The following is a 21156-nucleotide window of genomic DNA, read 5'->3' as shown; positions in this document are numbered from 1 at the left end:
ACTGCATTTTCCACCCCACCAAAAATGACACAAATAAATTCACAAATAGCTTCGACACCTGGCAAAATGCCACTTTTTGTTTCCTTTTTTTTTTTTTTTCTTCCTCCCCCTTTTTCTTTAACTGAATTAGGTCAGCTGCAATTAGCCAAGCTGTGACATCCCTCCTGGATGCAGGCGAGAGCTGGTGGAGGCCGAGGCAGTGGGGGAGAGCTGCGTCCCTCCCCACCTGCGTCCCCCTCACCCTGCACCGTTAATGAATAATCCCATGGGAGGGGTTTTTTTGGGAGGTTTTGATGACCTTTGCACGGCACTTGGACCCCGAGCTGTCAGCAGGGCAGCGCTGGAGGCGTCTGACCCCAATGGCTTGGCCCCCCTGGTGTCTCTTTGGGCTTGAAGGTGTGTCAGAGGATTATTCATTAATTTGCTGCATTGCAGCCGAGAAAACATCTGCAGGGTGTCAGGATGCTCAGGAGGTCAAGGAGCTTCGACGGTAGATGGGAAGACCCATGGAAAAAGCTGATGGAGGTGCTGTGAGGTCCTTTGCAGGCTGCACAGCTCCTGCTCTCTAATTAAGGAGCGATTTTTTCCCCCCTCCAGATTCGGGGTTGTGCTGGAAAGGCCGGGTCCCCGAGCATCCCGCGGTCGCGCGCAGGCAGCTGCCCGCAGCGGAGGTTCCCGGCCCGCTCGCGGCTTGGAGCGGTGCTCCCAGAGGTCACCTTGCCCGAGTTAGCTGGCTCAGAAAAATCGTTATCATCCCCTCCGTAATGAGGGACCGGGGAGGGTTTGCTTATCACCAAAGCGCAGTCACGGAGCGCAGCAGAGCTGCTGCAAATCGCCGCTCCTCGCCCGTCCTTCCAGCGAGACCCGTTACCCGGCCGGCTCCTGCCCCCTTCTCTGCACCCGGAGTTTGGGGTGCAAGGCTGGGGCACCTTCCTCCTTGCAAGACGGGAAGCGAGGACCCCCGGCGCCCGTTTTGCGGGTGGCGATGCGATGCAGCGACACAGTCGCATCGCTCGCTGCCTGGAGCCCCCCCCCGCCGTGCGCCCGCTGCCGCGTCCCCCCAAACCTGGCAGGGCCCTATTTATAGTTTCCCTATTCCCAAACTATATTTATAGTTTCCCTATACCCAAACTATATTTATAGTTTCCCTATACCCCTCCTTTGCCCAGCTTGCCCCGTGCAAAGGCTGCAGGTTCAGGGGACCCGCTGCGGGGCGAGGACCCCCGAAAGGCCAGCGGCTTCTCCCCAAAGCCCTCGGCCTTTGCAGCATCCCTGCAGGGTGCGGGACCCCGGGTCCAAATCCGGGCTGGGGTCCCGCTCCACCAGCCGGGAGGGAAGGGCTCAGCCCCTCTCCTCCCCCAGGGAACCAGGAGAATCCCAAGGGGAGGGCTGTTACTCATTAGCCTTCCAGCCTGGAGAGAAGCTCCTCCTTGACCCGCCGGGCAGGGTCCCGCTCCGCCAGCCCCGGGCCAGCCAGGGTCGCCCCCCGGCACCAGTGCCGGAGCAGCCGGAGTCCCGCTCGCTCCAGCAGCGTCTCGGGATGGTAAGGAAAAAGCCAACGCAGCCAAGAGGGGAATTTCCCAGGTTTTTTTGGGGGGTGGGAAGGGTTGGTCCGGGCAGGGGGGAGCCACCCGCCGTGGTCGGGGCTGTCGGGACGATGTGGTTTTATTACCACCTTTGATACGGATTTAATAACCAACACCGCCGTGATGAGATATAGGAAAGGTTCCTGGGAAAAGCGAGAGGGAAGGAAAGGCAAGCGATTCCCGGGATCAGTCAGGTCAGGCTCTGCCTGCTGAACAGGAGTGTCTTCTAACCCACTGGGTATTCAGTTTCCTCCATTTTGTTCTTTTGGGGTTTTCGTTCATTTTTTCTGCCTCTCTCCCTCTGTAGCCTGGCTCACAGACCAGCTCCGGGTCTTGCCTTGCATGGGGGATGGTGTGGGGCAGCCCCAGCCCCACCTCCCCCTCGCCCCGAGGGCTCCTTGCTGCTGAGCTATCTGCAAGAGGTTCCTGATGGCCCTGGCTCCAGGCAGTGTCACCTCCCTGGGCAGGGTGATGGGCCATCCAGTGTCCCTGCCCTGCCCCTAAAAGCAGCCCGGGGGGGCTGGGACGGTGGGGAAGGGGGTGGGGTGCTGCAGACACCCCTGGGAGAAGCCCCTTCTGCACCACCGGAGAAGTTTGGCCTGTTTTGGGGTCTGTTCTTTGGATGGGAGCTGAACCCATCGGAGAGAGGGGGAGAGGGAAAACAGAGGGAGGAGGGTTTGCTGATGGAGAGGAGGCTGGAGGGAACGGGAGGAAGGAGACAGCAGGAGGTGGCAGGGGAGCGAATCATCCCCCGCAGTCGCGTGGGACGCGTGTTGGTGGGGCAGCGTGCTGGATCCTTTCCTGCCTGGGGCAGAGGGATTCACTATCTTCTCTGGGGCTTGGTGCCCAACCCCATACCAGGTCCTTCCTTGCCCAAGCCCCACTTGGGCTGGCCACAGCCAGGGAGAAGCTGTCCCCCCCAGCCAGGACCCCCCCAAACCACCCTGGGCATGCCCTGCCTTGGGTTAACCCCTGCCTGGAGATGGGATGGGGATGGGTCTTTTGGCTGGCACCTCTTCATGCCAGCACTGGGGACAGTGTCTCAGGGTGGATGGCTGAGGTTGGAGAGAGGTCCCAACCTGGTCCCAGTCAGCCCTTCATGATGAGGTCATCTGGGGACACTGGGACACGAGGCCATGTGATGGGCCATGAGGTAGGTATGAGTATTGAGACCAGGTCTGAGAGGAGACCAGAGCAGAAGAGGCCGTGCAGACCAAGAGGACACCAGCACACGTCATGCTGTAGGAGGAAGGGATGGGCTGCACTCAAGGGAGATGTCTCATATAGCCCAGGGGATTCTCCCACTTCTCCCTACTGACTGCAAAGGGAGCCCAGGCTGACTTGCTCACATGGAGACATCTCTGCTCTGCAGACTCAAGGGGTTGGAGATGAACCTCTGTGTCCATAAATAATTAATCCTATTGGAATCCTGGCTCTGGTACAGTGGTCTGGGCAGATGAAGAATGGGCTGTGTGGAAAAGCAGGGGAGGTGCTTGCTTCTGCTTTAGCTCTTGTTTTTTGGTCCAGGTTCACGGCCAAGGAGGGGTCAAGTTCCAGAACTGGGCCAAGACCTATGGCTCCTCTCCGGAGCTGTACTTCCGGCCCACCTCAGTGGAGGAGATCCGGGAGGTAAGGAGGGTGCTCCCAGGAGACAACCTGTTAGAAATGAAGAGGAGGAGAGGCCAGGAAGGGCTGTGATGCTGCATTATGTTCAGTCAGAGAGGTCACAGATGGTGACAGCACGAGTCCTTCCCTTAGGCCCAGGAGATGGCCCATCCTTCTGAACTGCACACATTCTCCAGAAGATGTGTCAAACACCCAAAAGATGCAGAAAACCAGCACGCCTGGCCCCAGTTGGACTCTGTTCCTTGGGCGTCAACACCTGGTACCCTGGAGTCCTTTGCCTGCCCCAGATGCCATGCTGAGGGGTGGGAGTCCTGTGCCACTTCCATCACCCCAGAGACACCTCTGTCACCCTAGGGTGTCTCAGGTGGGCATCGCCTCTTTTGGGATCATAGAGTCATAGAATGGTATGCGTTGGAAGGAACCTTTAAAGGCCAAGGTCAATTGGCTCAACCCCCAAGGATGATCCCAAGGGCTGTCTTAGGAGGCGTCTGGGCTCCAGGGGTGGTTTTAACCCCAGATGATGAGTTATCAAAGTAAATGGATGTCAACCACGGGTCAGACTTCAGCTTGGAAGGTCGTGCAGTTCCTCTGGCACCGCCCTGAGCACACAGCTTTGAGGGAGGTGTTGGATGCTGAGGGCCGCCTGTTGTCTCTGCAGATCCTGGATATGGCCAGGCAGCGGGACAAGAGGGTGAAGGTGGTGGGGGGCGGCCACTCTCCTTCTGACATCGCCTGCACCGATGACTTCATGATCCAGATGGGGAAGATGAACAGGATCCTCAAGGTAAGACCCGCTTCTGGGAGGTGGCGTGGTGGTCCTGAAACATGGTGGCACTCCTGTTCGTGCAGCCACCAAGGGCAGGGACACCAACACTGCCATAGCCAGCGTGAGAGGTGAAAGGATGGAGAGGCTTTCACCAAAAGCCAGGAGTTTTCCCAAACCAGACCCTGAAACGGTGGTGCCAGCCTGGGGAACGGGCATTTTCCTGGTGTAAAAGCATCCCTTGTGAATTGGAAGCATATGGAGCAGCTCTAAAAATGCAAAGAAGTGATGTCCTCCCAGCGTGCGTTCAGCGAGGGCTTAACCTTGGCACGTTGTCCTCATGACAGCACGTTTTGCTGGGTGGGGAGGAGGTACCTGGCAGGATCACCTTTCGCGGCTCGCTTGATGCGAGCTTGCAAAGGTGCCGTAGGCAGAGCAGCCCGGCAACGATCCGGCTGGATGTTCCTGGTCCGTGGCTTGTTCCTGCATCGGAGGGGAAATGCCCCTGTGGGAGATTGCTCCATTTGGTGACACTGGGAAGGAAACGGCTCTTCCTGCTTGCCCGTGGATCACGTCCTGAACAAGTCTGGGAAAATGAGACCTGCGGAGAGGCAGAGGTTTTCCTGCTCCTCTGCTTTGCCTTCGGACCTCCGGCGGGTAGGGAGATACTGGGCTCTTACTGGGGCCGCGTGGCTGGTTATAAACAGTGAGGGAACGGCCTCTGTGCACGTGTGCGTGCCCATGTGTCGTGTGTGCCTGCACACGTATGTGCATGCATGCCTGTTGCGTGTGTGTGCGTGCATTTGTGCATGTATGTGCAGGCGTGCTTCTGCGTGCACGTGTGTGTGTGTGTGCAGCTGAAGATGAAAAAAACCTGACTCTAGCAGCATATTCTGAGCGCCGGATCATTATTGGTAATTAACAGCAACAGTTAATTAGGGAACGGCTCCCTCCCCGACAGCTCTGCCTATCAGGAATAGCTCCCAATGGTAACAAGCTCTGCTTCCACCAGGAGCTGGCTGAAGCTGGCTGAGCGAGGCAGGCGGGCAGAGGGAAGATGTTTGCTGAAGGTAGAGCTTTGCTGAGGGGTGTCTTCTCCCTTGCGTTGACCAACACCTGGGAAAAGCTATGGGAGCGGTTACGCTCCCCTGAGACTGGGGAGAGCAGATGGGAGCAGGGTCTGGACCGGGGGCGGGAACCAGTGTCACCATTGGGTTGGACGAGGTTTGAGTTGGGTGAAGGTCTGAGAGAGGTGGCAGCTGAGGATGGAGCAAGTCCCTCGTGGTACGTGGCTCTCCTGTATAGACATTATCAGCTGCATTGGTAAGAGCAGAGGTGTTTTCCACGGGGTGTTTCTCCTCTGAGCTGTGTGACCTTCCCCTCTCCCCTCCCCTCCCATCCTTTGCAGGTGGACAAGGAGAAGCAGCAAGTGACGGTGGAAGGTGGGATTTTGCTCTCGGATCTGAACGTCGAGCTGAGCAAGCACGGGCTGGCCCTGGCCAAGTGAGTGAGACGCATGCATGGCGCCGTCCCTGGGTGTCCTCCAAGGTGTCCATCCTTGCCCCAGATCAAGTGCTAGCACACGGCAAAACAGGGACGTTTGAAGAGCTTTTACTGCAGAATAGGGGTATTCACTTCAGGATCTGGTCTTCCACCAGGGTCACAGAATCACAGAACCATTAAGGTTGGAAAAGACCTCTAAGATCACGAAGTCCAACCATCAACCCAACACCCCCATGCCCACTAAACCACGTCCCAAAGTGCCACGTCCACACGTTTTTTGAACGCCTCCAGGGATGGTGACTCCACCACCTCCCTGGGCAGCCTGTGCCAGTGCTTGACCACTCCAGACTGCAGGTCAACCCCCTCCACGATGGGGTAGCTGGGTCCTGCCTTGGAGCAGGAGACTGGACGTGGGGAGCCTTTATCCCCACACCAACCCTATGTTCTCACCGCACCCACCAGGCTGGTCCTTTCCATGTCACGAAGGAAAACTGTCCTCCCTGGCCCTAAAAAGATGAGAGCACCCCTCCTAGGGATGCCTTGCATGGCACAGAGCTGCAGCTGACAGCAGGCAGCTCCTGGCAAAGGAGGCTGGTGGCAGATAAAATTAGGTAGAAATGAGTTTTTGATGGGAAAGGGCAATTAGCCATCGGCATATCTTAGCAGGAGGCATGGGAGAAGCTTTGCTCTGCGTTGCTTTGGGATGTCGAGGAGGTGGAAGTGATGGGCTGGGGGTCCAGGTTAATCCTGGTGCAGAGGATGAGACGCCTCGAGCCGATCACAGCAGATCCCTCGGCCTCCAACGCGTGCGGCTCTCCCTTGCAGCGGGTGTCTTGCCAAGGGCTTGGAGGGACCTCACGTTCAGACAGAGTTTGCAAAGGAAATAGCCACAGAGAGCATTTCTCACACTCAGTCTCTTTTTTTGTTTTCCTGACCTCAGGGAAGAAATTGCTCTTTAATTACAGCCTGGCTCACTATCTGCGTTCCTCCGTCGATACAAGGGATGGCTTTGCCAGAGCCCTGGCCAGGGCTGGGCTGAGGGTTCAGAGAAATAAGCCCAATGTGACCAGATGGCCAACGGTGTGCATGGGGTGAGGAGGACTCCTTCACGGAGGAGGAATCCACTGATGGTTGCGATGGCCATAGAAACCACATCTGGTTCAGGAGGTCCCTGCTCCCCAGCTTTTGGAAGCTGCAGGAGTTTTGGGGGGAAATGGCAGTTTCCATTTTTACATACTGTTTGCTGTAGCCTTCTACCATCCCCACGTGCCTGCCTGGGCCATGGTTGGAGGGACAGACCTTGCTCTGCAGACCTCATGCTTGTGGATGCTGCTTCCAGCCCTGCTCCGCAGTGATGTTTCCGGGGAAAACCCCGGTTCCTCACCCCTTGCTCGGTATGCGTATGGGAGGCAGGTCTGCAGCCCAGTGAGTCCCTCCGGGCTGATGGGGAGGGATGGGGACTTGTGAGACGGCACCACAGCCAAGCTGACCATGGTCACCTGCGCTCAGCAGCAGCCTCGTCCTCCCCATGGACTATAGTGGCATCCTGATAGATATGTCCCGTGGAGACAGCCACATGTAGCCAATAAACGTGCCTGTTGCTGCAGGGTACCCTGAAGGGTGGAAAACCCTGCTCGTTGGGGTAGGGACCACGTCTTGGGGGACTCTATACCTGCACACGGGGTCTGCACACAGCGTTATGCCTGGCACGGTGGGCTGTGCCCCACACCACGTCCCACGTGCTCAGGTCCTCACCGGCCCCTTTGTCTGCTCCCAGCTTAGGAGCCGTTTCTGAGGTGGCGGCGGCCGGTGTGATCGGGACGGGGACGCACAACACCGGGATCAAGCACGGCATCCTCCCCACCCAGGTGAGACACGAGTTGGGTGTCGAAGCACGGACATCAGCATCTTGAGGGCTTCAGGGGAGATGTCCCATCACCTGATCTGGGTCTGGTGTGCCCAGCCCTGGCGTAAAGAAGGAGCACACTGTACTCAGCAAGCAGGAGGGGTCCTCACCCCCCGGGGATGGGGCCGCTATGGGGGACCCTCAAGTCCCACACGCACAGAGAGACCTCCTCATCTGCCAGTCAAAACGTGATCCAGCCCCAAACTCCTCCGTCCCTGTGCTTTATGGTCTTCTAATCCGACGAATAAGCTCTGTACCAAAGGGAAAGAGGTTCTTCTTGCATTGGAGCCCCCCCAACCCCAATCTCTGCAGGGCCCAGGTCTGTTTTTAACTAGACACTTATGAATCCCCTCCATTCCCAGCTCAAGTCCTGTATGGTGATTCCACAAATGGTTATGGAGTAGCGGAGTAATTTGGGCGAGTTTTACTTCTTTATTTGACGCCTTTTCCTAGCATCCCCCAGAGAGAAGGATCCTTTTATGTCACTACATCAAAGGTGGCGGGAGAGGGGCTGGTGGAGCCAAGCTCAGCGGAAAGCAGCCTGTGATGCTGGTTGTGGTATGGAGGTCTCCCTGCTTCGCCCTGGGAGGGACGCGGGGTCTTGGCACAGAGACGGGACACATTGAACGCGTGCTGTTGCTGATGCTTTGCTCCCCTCTCGGCAGGTCGTAGCGCTCACGCTGCTGACAGCCTCGGGGGAGATCCTGGAGTGCTCCGAGTCCATCAACGTGGACATCTTCCAGGCTGCCTGCCTGCACCTCGGCTGCCTGGGTGTCGTGCTCACCGTCACCTTCCAGTGTGTGCCCCAGTTCCACCTGCACGAGGTGGCCTTCCCCTCCACTCTCACCGAGGTACGACGTGGGCGATGCTTTCAAAGCTTCCCCGGGGACAAGTAAAGTTCTTGGCGAGGTGACGTGGTCGGAGGGAGACCGGGAAGCGGTTACGCTCCGGTCGAAAATCCCACAGGTGATCCTTGCACATCTTCGTGGGGTGCTTCACGGTGTCCTGTAAGCGGGAAACAATCCCAGGGCGACAAAGGAGAGGAAGGAAAAGCCGTGTTTCCCAGGAAATGCCATTTTAACCTCCCATGGGTCTCACCTCCTGAGACCGGAGGGGTGCAGGTAGTGGGGCGGGAGGAGCGGTGCTGGTGAGTGCCACCGCCGTGGCACTCTGGTGGGTGGTCGGCACCTGCAGCAAGATGTGCATCACAAGGTGCAGCTGAGGTTCGGGAGCAAAGCAGGGTTTGGGGGTGCAGTCCCTCGTGTTTTTGCAAGCCGAGCCAGCGGGGCAGTGAGAAATGGGGGTGCAGAGTCCCCCTGTGCTGCGGGAAGACGTTTGCTTCGCTCCCAAGGGTGCTGCACGGAGCAGAGGCGAGGGCTGAGTGTGCTCTGACTGCTTTGCTGGCCACGTAATCAGGGGGGAGGCTGGGTGGGGAAGCCCAGGGTGCTGTCGGTCTGCTACGAGTTCTTCAGTCCTCACAAAAAAGCAGGTGGGACCCCTGCACCTCGCACTGGGACCCTCTGCATCCAGCCTGGGGCAGCTGGGCAGGGAGGGAGAGCTGCGGGGAAAGACACGGAGATAAAGTAATTTCCTTTATTTATATTTTCTGGTGGGTTTTGAGAACTGCAAGGCACCGTGTCTGGGAGAAGTTGTGCCCATTCCCAGCTGCTTTCATCTCTGCGTCTGGCCCAGGACAGCTCAGGGGTGTGAAGGTGACGTGAAACTTCACTTCTTTCATCATTGCCACGCTCACCCCTGAGCTGCCTCCAGGCTCCTCTTTTAAAACTAGCCCAGACCGACGCAGATTTTTGCATTTATCCAGCACGAGAATCAAACAGCTGATTTTACTGTCCTGGACCAGGCTCCGTGCAGCCCTGGGGCGTCTCATGGCTGCAGGAGAAGGCTGGTGGCTTCCAGTGTCCTCAGGAGCCTCCCAAAGACTTTCTGCGCTCACCTTGGGCTGCAGAGAGTGACCCTGAGCGGGGACAGGGCTGCGTCCTTCAGAGACGTCCTCTGGGTCCCAGCAGAGGAGGTGGGAGGCTGGCGTGGGAGGCTTGGCTGCCTGGCAGGCAGCAGGCAGGCAGGCACTGCTGCCTGCGCTCCTGGGCACCATCCCAGCTCGGAGAGCATGGGGTACGTGGCAAACTGGAGATCCGGGGGAGCGGAGGGAGGGAGCACCACAGACCTCCCGGCTGGGCTCAGGCTGGCCGGCGGGAGCCGCGGGCCGCCGGTGGGGCCGAGGCAGCGGGGAGGAGGGCGAGAAGGCTTCGGGCTGGCGAGCTGCCTGCTCTCCGGAGGGAGAGCCAGTGCCCTCTGCGGGGAAAAGGCTGGACTACGAGACCCCTGCCAGCGTCCCCGTGTCTGGGCCTCTCTGCGGCACCGTCCCCACTTCTCAGCACCAGTTGTCCCCTGCCCGACTCAGCCCGGGGGTGACAGAAATCGGACCCGCTCCTCCGGCTGTGGTCCGTCCCGGGCGGGTTTTAAACCGTGCCCCCGCCTCGCGAGCAGCGCCTGAGCCTCTCCGCGGGCTGGGACGAGCGAGGGGAAGAGCGGCCGCGGCAGCGGGAGCTGCCCCAGGCCTGGACGCGCGCCTGGGCTCCGCAGTGCCGGCGGCTCCGCCGCAGCCGGCGTGGAGGTTTGCCCGTGGCCGTCGGCGGCGTCTCCCCCGGGCTGCCCGCGAGCCGCCGCGGCGCCGAGAGATGCTGAAGGAGCCCGCGGGCACCGGCGCTTGCTTCTGGCGACGGGAAACGTCGCGGCGAGAGGGATCAGCCGACGCCTCTGCTCGGTTTAAGCCGGTGTTCGCAGGCGCCGGCGGCTCGGCAGAGACCTGGTAACGCCGGGCACGCATGACTAAGCCTAATGCAGATTTAATGTCCCAGCTGGAGAAAATTGCCCTTGCTGGAAATCCTGGGCTGGTCTGATGAGCTGATGTGCTGCCTGGCCTAGGAAGGAGAGGGAGAAGACCGTGCCTGTGCTGAGCCAGCGTCCCCTGAGGCAGGCAGTGCCTCGCCGCGTCCCGGCGGAGAGGAGCAGCGTCCCACAGGGCTCGGCGGATCCCACGAGCCGTGAGCTCTCCGAGGAGGTGCCGTCTCCCATCTCGCCGCCTGCTCGGCTAACGGAGAGCCTTGCTTATTCCAGCGACGGATGGGCTGCTTTTTTAAGCATCTTGTGCTTTTGATAACAACTTGGTCCTTTCTTGTGTGTGAGGTCTGGGTACTTTTGGGGATGGGGCTCTCCATCGCCCAGTGTAAAGTTGGGTTTAACTCTTTCCTTGAGCTGAACTTGGGACAAACCGTGCTGAGGACGAGGAGTGTGATGGGCGACACATTTCAAGGACCAGACTGAACAAATCGCTTATCAGGATCCAACCCCAGAGCTGCATTTGGGTCGTGCGATGGAAAACCCCCCATAAACCAATTGTCATGTTGCTACGGGACTTGTCCATCTCCATCTTGCCAAAGGTCCAAATCACCCAGGCTAAGGCGTATGGCACTAGTGACTGGCCCACCTGGGACATACCTAAGGGAGGTGGTTTTCTGAGGAGGGTTTCTGACCTGCTCTTTCATAGATCAGGATCTCGCATGACTCTGAAGGCTTCACATGCTGCCTCCTCCTCAGCAAGTTCTCCTGCTGTCCCGCGATCCGTCCTCTCCCTGTTGTCCCCTCTTCGTGACCATGTCCCTCCTGAAGACCACATCTTGCATGTAGCCCGTGAAAGGGCACTTGACTGCACTTCAGTACTTAAATGGGGCTGAGGAGAAAGATGGGGACAGACTGTTCAGCAGGGCCTGGAGCCACAGGACAAGGGGTGACGGTTTTAAACTAAAAGAGGGGAGATTTAGACTGGATATAAGCAAGACATTTTTGACAACGAGGGTGGTGAAGCCCTGGCCCAGGTTGCCCAGAGAGGTGGTGGATGCCCCATCCCTGGAAACAGCCCAGGTCAGGCTGGACGGGGCTCTGAGCAACCTGCTCTGGGTGAAAATGTCCCTGCTCACTGCGGGGGTGGGACTAGATGGCCTCTGACGGCCCCTTCCCACCAGAAGATTGTATAATTCTATGACTCTATGGTTGGCCATGGAAAGCATGAGAAGTTTAGGTCCTCGTTCAGTACATGGCAGGGGCACTGGAGACAGTGTCATGGGGTGCTGGTACAGAGATGCTCCGTGCTGGAGAGTGGTTGCCTCCAGCCAAGCTTTCCATCCCCAGCAGGAACCAGGCTGAAACAGGCTGATTTCCCTCGAAAGAGATATGAAATACCCTTTTTTGGGGCAGTGCATCTCCTGGGCTTTATGAGCTTGGGTCTCCATGTGGCTTTGTGGCCAATGGTGGGTGTGATCCCGTTCCCTCAAAGTGTTTTGAAGGCCCTGTGGGCATTTCTACAGAGTGATTTGAAGGAATCCTTTCTCCTGGGAACACATCAAAACCAACTTTCCCTGTCTCTGCCATTATATAAACTCCTTTTAACTGCTGGATGCATTTCCTTGGAGCCCGCCCACCCTCATGGTGCTGGGAAGTCGGATGGAGGGAGCTGTTCCACACGATGCTCAGCCCCTCCATGGCTGGGACAGGATGTGACCTGCTGCCTTGAGCTGAGCTGTCATCCAGCTTGTCCCAGGTCTCTGGTGCCAGATCATCGCTGGAGGCTGCAGCGTTGTGCAGGCTAAAGCCTACAGAGAAGGGGCCACCTGAAGGTTGAAAGACCTGGTGGCTTTCTGAGTGCTGTGTGGACTCGCTGCATTCACGGGAAGGAGTTCGATTTCTGGATGGGGAAACTGAGGCACAAAGTCCATCAGGAGGAAGAAATTGGTGGTAGTGGAAAAGAACCTTTCCAGGAGCTTGGATCTGCTTCAACCAGTCATCGTGTTTGTCCTCCTGTGGTCTGACATCCCTGCAGGTGCATCCTCAGCAGCATCCTCATCCGTTGTTTCATTTGTGTCTCACAGGTCCAGTTCCAGCCCTGACTGATGACAGCACAAGGCTTCGTTAAGCTGGGCTCATGAAAAATAAATAGTCCTTGGACAAAAGCAGCAAAATTTGTTGCAGGATTGATCAGAGCTGCAGCACTCGTAAAGCTCTGAGAAACACTGTCCTTAATTTTTTAGGGACTGAATTATTCAGTGCCCCGTTGGGGTGACTCGAACGCCACCACGGATGTGAATTTAAGGCACTTTTGCAGTATCTTCTTCTTCGTAAGCCCTGATCCAAAGCAACCCCTGGTCCTTGTGCTGTGCCATGGGCAGCTGGGCTGACCGGGGAGGTGGACACGGGGGTCCGTGCACGTTACCCGGGTCCATGACCGTGTCCGCCTGTCTGCTGTCACCCCCGTAAAAGCAGCTGCACCCGAGCAGTCGAGAGCTGGAGCACTTCAGGGTCTTATTTTTTCCTGGGAGGTGAGAAGAGGAGACAGGGGAATAAGGGAAACCTGGCAAGATGTTTCTCCAGCCTGCAGCGAGTTCATTATCGGTGTTTCCGGCTTCAGAGGTGATGAGTTTGCGTTTAATGGCTCAGGAGTTTCTTTTGCCTGTGAGCTGCCTGTTTGCTTCCTGAGCTGCCACTTCCCTGGTGTCCCACACCAGGGAGTTCCCCACTTAAAACGCATTTAAACATGTTTAAATGTGGTGGGAGCCTGCCAGCTCCTTACAGCGTGCTCCTCACCCACCCTGCCAGACTGCTCGGACCTCCTCTGCATCCTCTAGCACCTTTCCTCAGCCAAACTGCCAGGTTGAGTGTTGTTTTACACCTCCTAACCTGCCTTTTAGATCGGAAACTTAAGCTCACGTGCAGGATAACCCTGCCGTCCCGCGCAGGGCAGGTCGCCCAGGCTGAGCTTTACCCTGCTCAGCATCATCTGCCCGGGCCATGCTCCCCTGCGCAGCTCAGCCCGTCATTCCCCGTCCCTCAGGGCTGTTAGGAGGGTGAAACGAGAGTGCACTCTATAAATATTAATGCCATTATCAATTTTCGGTCATCGCTGTTCCTCGCCTGCTTCCAGATCTCCAGCTTTCATGTTGAGTGGCCCAGCGAGGCGGAAGAGAATAATGGCAAGGGAGCAGGTTGCTTGAAATATTTAAGCCTGAGTTATCTAAGACATTGCGAATAATATATGTGTCAGAGGAGCCAGGCTTGAATTTGTGGTTATATAAGATCTGCATGCTTTCTTTTCTGGCCTCGTGATTCTCTTGATGACTGGGATAAACTCAGCTGCTCTAGCTGCTGAGGGTGACCAGGAGCAAGGCACGGGACCGAGAGGGTTCACCGCACAGCTGAGGTCACCAGAGAGACCTGCAGAGCATCCCTGGCTGGTGGCGGGGACGGAGTCAGCCTCTCCTCGCCCCAGACCTGCTGGGAGGCTGATGAGGATGGGTCAGACTCGGACACGATACTTCTTTCCCTGATCTTTGCAGCTTTGGGGCTTCCTGAGCTGGAGGTGGTTTGTGTGTAGGTAATAAGGCAACGATTTTCTCATCCGGGAAGGTCTCTGATCTGCTTCTGAACCCACGCAAACCTTTAACCGCCTGCAGACTTGCACAGCTTAGCTACCTGATGGGTGAAGAACTGCTTTTTTTGGTCTAAGCCTACCATTTCCTAACCCAAACCCTAACCCTTTGGGGGATGTCCCAGGCACCTGGGACGGATCCCTCAAGCCTGGCTCCCCCAAGACCACCCAGTGCCTAAACCTGCCAGGCACGGGCAGCACACAGGCAGAGGGGGAGGCTGAGCATCCATGTCCTCTCCCAAAATGACAGCTCCCCGTGCTCCCTGGCTCCCCTTCATTGCTCTGACAGACCTACGGGACACGTGCTAGTGACTTCTTGTGCTTCATCCTCCACGACACCTTGGCCACATCCGCCCCTTGTCCCATCCTTGTGCTTTCCCCGAGGACCACCTGGAGCTACCAAGCCTGCGCTGCAGCAGGCGGGGTGCCTCCCCTCAGCTCAGCGAGCTCTCGAGGGTGTTTGCAAACCAAAAAGCAAGCGGCTTCTTTTGACCCAGCCTTTATGAAGCAAAGGGATTTGTTCTGGGCTCCTGGGAGGGAAGCAAAGATGAGCAAACCCCCCCGGGGCTCTGCATGCCCCAGGGCCATCTCCGTTGCGTGCATTGGCCACGTTACAGCAAGAAGATTTCCACCGCCCGACCTCTGCCTCCGGCTCCGGCGCGCAGCCAGGAGACAACGTCCCCAAGGACTCCCGAAGCCGGCTCGCGCGCTGCCTTCAGCTCTTGCCCGCTGCGCTGTAATTATCCTACAAAGTCGTGGGCTTAAGTTTCTTCAGCCCGATATTCCTCTATCGCAGGGATCAAAAGCGCACATTGAAAAGGTCGCCCCGCTGGCAGTTTGCTTCTGCGCTCAAGCGTCGCGGCTGGAAGACAAACAGACGTTGGCAGGATCACCTTGGGAAAGCCGCAGCCTTCTTTTCCCGGCTCGTTTCAGCTACTGGAGGCATTTGTTCCTAAGCCAAGCCGATGAAAACGCGGGGTGGTAGCTTTGCCCTGCTTCTACTTGCACAACCGTTAACCGTTTCCAACGTAAGAACTTCTCTGGCCAGAAAACGGGCTGTTTTGGGAACGTCCTAGAGGGATTTTGTGGCTTTTCGGGAGCTGCAGCTGTGAAGATGAAGACGACGGCATGAGCGTTAATTCTCAACAATTACAGGAATAATACGGTTTGCCTTCCCATCCTCCCCGCTTTAACGGGACCACGGCATTACGGCGGTGCGACCCCAGAAAGACCCTCGCCCTATGGCAGGGTCACAGCAAGATGCTCAGTGCTAAAGCAGCCCAGCCTGCTGATCGATTAATAGCTCGTTAAGACAAATAACCCAAATAACCCCACCGGGAAAGGAGCAGCTTGGCAGCTGAGGTTGCCGTGACCTTCCTGGGTTATAGCCACGGGTCATTGCACCTTCTCCTGGGGCAAGCAAACCCCCCGAGGCAGAGCTGCCGGGTGTTGAGGTCTTTCTGCAAAGCTGCGGGAGATGCTGCTGGGAGGAGCAGGGGGTGGTGGGAGAGGTTGGTTGCAAGAGGGAGAGACGGTGGCCTGGCCAAAATAGCACCGTGCAGGGGGTGAGCACAGGGTCTCTCCCCCCTCGCACGCACAGGCAGGGAGGAGGGACGAGGGCTGAAGGGTCTTTTCATTTCTGCGGGTGCTGCTGTGTCAGGCAGCGGGTTTTCCCCCAGGTAGCCCTGGGACAGGACCCCGGTGGCCCTGGGAACAGGCTGAGTAAGTCCTGGGGCTGTGGCCACCCCTTGGAGCCCCATCACCTGCATTGTGCTGCCTGTGCCCTGCCTGCTCCGACTCCCCGTGCCTCGCTGTCCTCGGCTGCTGGCAGGCAGCTCGTCCGAGGGAGCTGCCTTTCTTAAAGATCGTTTTTGTGTCTTTATGAATAATTCCGCAATTCTGCATTTGAAGCGGGGGACGTCCAGGGACGGGGCCGTGTAGCGCATCCCAGCTCCGTGCCCCAGGGCTCCAGAGCTGCAGAGGGCTGTGCTGCCAGGCTCTGAAAGCTGGGGAGGGCATCCCTGATGCTGGACCAGGAGGTGGATTTCGGAAGCCCTCAGCATGACTGATGGCAGGAGAGGGACCTCATGTCTGGTAATGCCTGATGGAGAAGTTTGGGGGCTGCAGAGGTACGATTGCGGGAGGACGTGGGGTCTGAGCTCGGATGTGCGCCAGATGCAGCCCCAGCAGCATCTTCAGGGTGGGAAGCTCTGCCATGGCCAAGGCAGAGGAGGCGACGGGCATGCCCTGTTCCCTTCCCCAAGTGTTGGGTCCATGGTCTCTATTAGCCCCTTGGTGCATGGCCGGGCTGTATTGACCCCCCTTCAAACCAGGGCTCGCTGACATTCTGCAGACAGACTCCTTGGACCTGCCCGGCATCCCTGGCAGTCCTCTGAGGTGCCTCCACTCCCCGCTCCTGGGATCCCTGCTCCAGGGGGGACACAATCACCAGCCAACCCCCTGGTTGTTTCTCTGGTTGTTGCAGGTCCTCGATCACCTTGAGGACCACCTGAAGAGATCCCAATACTTCCGATTCCTGTGGTTCCCTCACACCGAGAACGTCAGCATCATCTACCAGGACCCCACCAACAAGGCAAGTCCCACCGGGCTCCATGCGTGAAGGGAGAAGGAGCTTCTTCCTTCTGAGAAGGCGTTTTAGGATGGTCTGACAGTGCAAGGGCTGCTGGGGTGGCTCATCAGGGAAACAGCACTTTGGGGCTGGTACTCCATGGTCTGAGGGGTGCTGGGGGGACACAGATGCAGCTGGGGTGTCCAAGCTCTCAGCATCCTCATGATAAAGCCCGGTCTCTTTCTGGGAATGGATGTGGCCCTGTCTCATCACAGGACAGAGATCTGGGGAGTCCCGGGGTGCCCTTCTCCAAACCCCCGCTCCCAGCTCGAGCCATCATCTTCCTCTGCTTGGCTTTGCAGCCCCCCTCTTCCTCCGCCAGCTGGTTGTGGGATTATGCTGTTGGCTACTATCTGCTGGAGTTCCTGCTCTGGATCAGGTAGGAGCATGCTCTGGGCAGCAGCTGGGGACAAGTGGGGTGGGTTTGTCCGGGGCTGGCCTCATCCAGATCTGGCCTCAGCATCTCTAGATCGAAACCCGTGCTGCTCTGCGGCGAGGCCCGGGGGAGATGGCAAGGGAGGGCTGTGGCCCAGAGCACCCCGGTCTCTGGGGATGGAGGAGATGCTTGCTCTCCTCCAAGAGAGCTGCTGTGCCGGAGGAGCGGGTTTGGGCTGGGATTGATGTCTGGGGCTGCACTGCCCTCTCGTGTGCACAGGGATGGAGCAGCGTGCCGAGGCAGCGTGGGTTTTGTAGCAGCAAAGGAGCTTTTTCGGGGACAATGTTGGCTGTGAGCATATCCTGAGCACCAGGGTGGAGAGGGAAGGTCCAGCCAGGTCGTGGAGGCTAGGCTGGGAAGCGGGATCCTGGTGGCACAGGAGAGCCAGGCTGTACCCCATCAAGAGGGAGAAGAGGGACTGTGGTCACTTAGGACCCTGCCAAGGGGTCCGCCCTGCCACTCCACCCTGTCCCCAGTAGCTCTCGGTCCCCCAGCGCGAGGACACCCAGCGCAGAGCCTGGGAGGCACTGGGGTCTCAAGGGGGAGGGAGGGTGGTGACCGAGCACCCCTCTTCTAGCTTGCGGCAAGAGGAGGAGGAGGAGGGACCTGAGGGACCGCAACTCTGCTGCTTTGCTTACAGCCCCTTGAGAGGGCTTCCCCTTGCGCAGCGTCCCCGGGCTGCGGCTTGTGGCATCACCGCTCACAGCCTGCCCTTGGCAAAGCCCTGGGCAGCAGCTCTGGGGACAGATCTCACCTCCTGCTCTCTCCCCTGCAGCACCTTCGTGCCCAACTTGGTGTGCTGGATCAACCGCTTCTTCTTCTGGCTCCTCTTCAGCTCCCGGGTGGAGAAGATTGCCATCAGCTACAAGATCTTCAACTACGAGTGTCGCTTCAAGCAGCACGTCCAAGACTGGGCCATCCCCATGTAAATGGCTCCGCAGACCCTCCCTGCCCATCCCCAGCCGGGCTCAGTGCCCAAACCACGCGCCATCCCCTGCCTGTGCTCTGCCCAGCCCAGGCTGGAGCCCGAGCGACGCCGTGGGGAAAGGGACCTGGCTAGCAGGCACCATTCCTTCAAGGGTGGCACGGGGACCCTTCTGCATCCCCGTCCCGGGGTACCAAATTCACGCCACACCATGTCCTGGGGCTTTGCGAGCCCACAGCAATGGGAGGGGTGTGCTGGGACGTGCCAAGCCCTTCCCTGAGTTAGCCTGGGGCCAGGGATAGAGCTGCGGGGACGGGGACCCCAACCCAAAGAGAGCTGGCTGTGCCCGTGCTGCCATTAACTGGGGCTGGGGGCTTCTCCTGGTCAGTGAGAAGACGAAGGAAGCTCTGCTGGAGCTGAAGGCCGCCTTGGAGAACAACCCCAAGATGGTGGCTCACTACCCCGTGGAGGTGCGCTTCGCTCGGGGGGACGAGATCTGGCTGAGTCCCTGCTTCCAGCGGGACAGCTGCTACGTCAACATCATCATGTACAGGTGAGCCGTGTCCCCGTTGCACCCCAGGCTCCTCGCCGGCTCGGTCTGCTGGCGCGCCGGGAGCCGTGCCCAGAGACCCGGCAGCAGCAAACGCACGGCTCGGGCACACCGACCCCAGCTCCGGGCTGGCCCTGGAGAGCCGGACCGAACGAGCTCCTGCACCCTCACCCCACTCAGACATTTGCAGGCACCGAGCCAGAAGGGGTGGGGTGGCCTTGGAAGACCCCAGAGCCACCCACCCCTCTTTCTTCAAGACGTTGTCCTACGTGAGCGACCACTGGCCCAGTGCTGGTGGCATGCTGGTTCCCAGAGGGTCTCCACCACCCGCTGCTGGTCAAAGAGCCCATGATGGGTCCCTGGGGTTGTCCTTCTCCCCACGTGGGGGTTTCTCAGGGAAGTCTCCTGGGTGTGCAAATCCCCCCACAGCCCCTGCTAACCCCCTCCCTGCCCCACCACCCCCCAGGCCCTACGGGAAGAACATCCCCCGCCTCAACTACTGGCTGACCTACGAGGGCATCATGAAGAAGCACGGTGGGAGACCACACTGGGCAAAGGTACCGACAGCCCCACACCTCCGGGAGGAAAGGGTCTGCAGAAGGGGGTGTCTTCCCCTTCTCCATCGCGGCTCCTCATGGGATGCGGGGTCTGCAGTCCAGTGGGGGGTCAGAGAAGGGTCCCCACATCAGGCTGGTCCCGGAGGGAGATGAGTGCCTCGAGGAGATGGTGTTCCCCTGTTTGCTGCCCACCCTGGGCACGTAGATAAGGGGATGGAGGTCCCACCACTTCTGCAGGGGCTTGCCACAGCACGTGTGGGGCGGGCCCAGGGCCAGCGACAGCTTCCCCAGTGACGGGCAGCCTCCCCCGGATACTTTCTCTCCTGCAGGCCCACAGCTGCACCCGGAAGGACTTTGAGAAGATGTACCCCGCCTTCCCCAAATTCTGCTCCATCCGGGAGAAGCTGGACCCCACGGGGATCTTCTTGAACGCCTACCTGGAAAAGGTGTTTTACTGATGGGGGCAATGCGGGGGTTGGAAGAAAAATCGGCCATCACCCCCACTTCTTGGGACACCCCGAAGCTCATGGTCCTCCGTGGTCCTAAGGTGCTGCACCCCCGGCTCTGCCCTCATGTGTCGTGACAGCAGGCAGCGAGGGCTGCACCTGGAAATCTCTCCTGGAAACCAGCAGCTCGGGGGGGACCATGTCCCCGTCCCCCCTGAGACCTGTACAGCCCCTAAGTGCCTCCTGTCCAAGCCACCGTCTCAATAAAGACCCTTCTTTGAGCAACCCTCCCCCGAGCCTGTGCTTTCAGCCCGGGTGTGCGTCCCGGGGAGGTGCCCAGCCCTGGGGACCGGCAACGGGCTTGGTGTCCCTGCACAGCCCCACTGCGGCGGCCGGGGCCGGGCATGGAGACCAGAGCCCGTCGCACAGCCTGGGGCTGGTGCCGCTCACCTCCTCCAGCTGAGGCCGTCTCCCCTCGCAGGGGCACGCGGGCAGATTTCGGGAGGAAGGGGCTGCCTGCCGGGTCCACCCCAGCCTGGCTCGTGTCGGTGTGAGGGAAGCCGTGCATGGGCAGATGGGTTGTGACCTCTCCCAGGTGGGACTGCAGCTGCCCCACGCTGCCAAAACCTGCGGGAGATGCTCCTCAGGATCCAGTGGGGTGACACCCACGCTCCTGTCCCTCCTCTCCTAATAGTCTCTGCCAGACCGACCTGAGCGGTGCCGGTCTGAGCCCCACTTGCATCACCAAAGGATGGGGAAGGGGACACGGGCTTCTCGAGAGGAGCGGCAGGATGCCTCAGGATGGCCAGGACAGGTGGACAGCAAGTTGACAACGCTTTTAGAGACACCATCCCAGCACCATGCAGCCTCCCCGCCCTGCGGGGTCGTGTAGGAAGCAAGTGCGGGATTTTATGGGAGAGGAGAGCGACATTTCTCCCCAAAACTTGTGACACTGGTTGGTTTGACCCTCTCCTGCTCACTCCTGCCATGGTTTCCCTGTGTGTCCTCTCCTCGCAGCTTCACAAGCTCCATGGCCTGGGCGTCCGGTGTGCAAGACAGAGGATGGGGGGCACCAGCAATGATGTCTCTAGGGTTGCTCTTCATGGACGATGACAACCCATTCACGGGTAGACGTGCTTTGACTTCTGGAGCCATCAGCCGGCACCGGGGTGGATATGGCCCAGCTTGTGCACCTTACTGAGCTCAGGTCACTCAAGGCAAGGTGCTGGAGTCATGTCCAAGGTCAGCTAACAAACCTGGTGTTCCGGCCATGTCCGAGCAAATAGGTTGAGGAACGTGGGAGGAAGGTTTCAGCGGACGCCCGGCTGTCGTTGCTGGTCCCCAAGAGCATCGGGGGGAGACGACAGGGGAGATGCTGGAAAAAATGCATCATCTCAAGGGAAAAAAATAAGCATGGTGGCTCTTCCATGTGACAGGTCTGGTGGTTTCTCCTAGAAGCTCACTGTTCACGGAGGTTTTACCTGGTCTCCTTGGAGCCGGGTGGGGGGTAAGCACTGAAATTTTTGGTTTTAGCTCTAAAATTTATGCAAGATCTTGAAAATGCAACCTGAGGGCAACCTGCAGAGCACGGTCAGTTGATTTTCGAAAAGAGAGTTAAAGAGCGTGAAGACAAAGAGGGTGAGGATTCAAAGCAGATTTTGCTGCAGTTTCATTTCTGCTGTGCGAGAGGAGTTTCTGACAACTCCACAAATCCGAAGGTAAGAGGTTGT

The 21156-nt window shown here is 58.6% G+C and overlaps 1 protein-coding gene across 1 annotated transcript; it reads left to right on the top strand.

Moving 5' to 3' along the window:
- Positions 1–2637: 2637 nt before the first annotated feature.
- Positions 2638–19438, top strand: LOC309403728 (L-gulonolactone oxidase-like; the record flags this gene model as incomplete). The annotated part of the gene is made up of 12 exons (XM_081997975.1): positions 2638–2739; positions 3114–3215; positions 3871–3996; positions 5384–5478; positions 7256–7346; positions 8050–8235; positions 16369–16476; positions 16815–16891; positions 17724–17873; positions 18262–18426; positions 18890–18980; positions 19310–19438. The coding sequence occupies 12 exons, from the start codon at positions 2638–2640 to the stop codon at positions 19436–19438; spliced, it is 1422 nt and encodes a 473-aa protein (XP_081854101.1).
- Positions 19439–21156: the final 1718 nt, after the last annotated feature.

The sequence above is a fragment of the Phaethon aethereus genome, assembly GCF_964289735.1.
Source record: "Phaethon aethereus genome assembly, chromosome: 3".
Lineage (NCBI taxonomy): Eukaryota > Metazoa > Chordata > Aves > Phaethontiformes > Phaethontidae > Phaethon > Phaethon aethereus.
The sequence above is the reverse complement of the archived record's forward strand: the minus strand, read 5'-3'. Positions and strand labels throughout refer to the sequence as shown.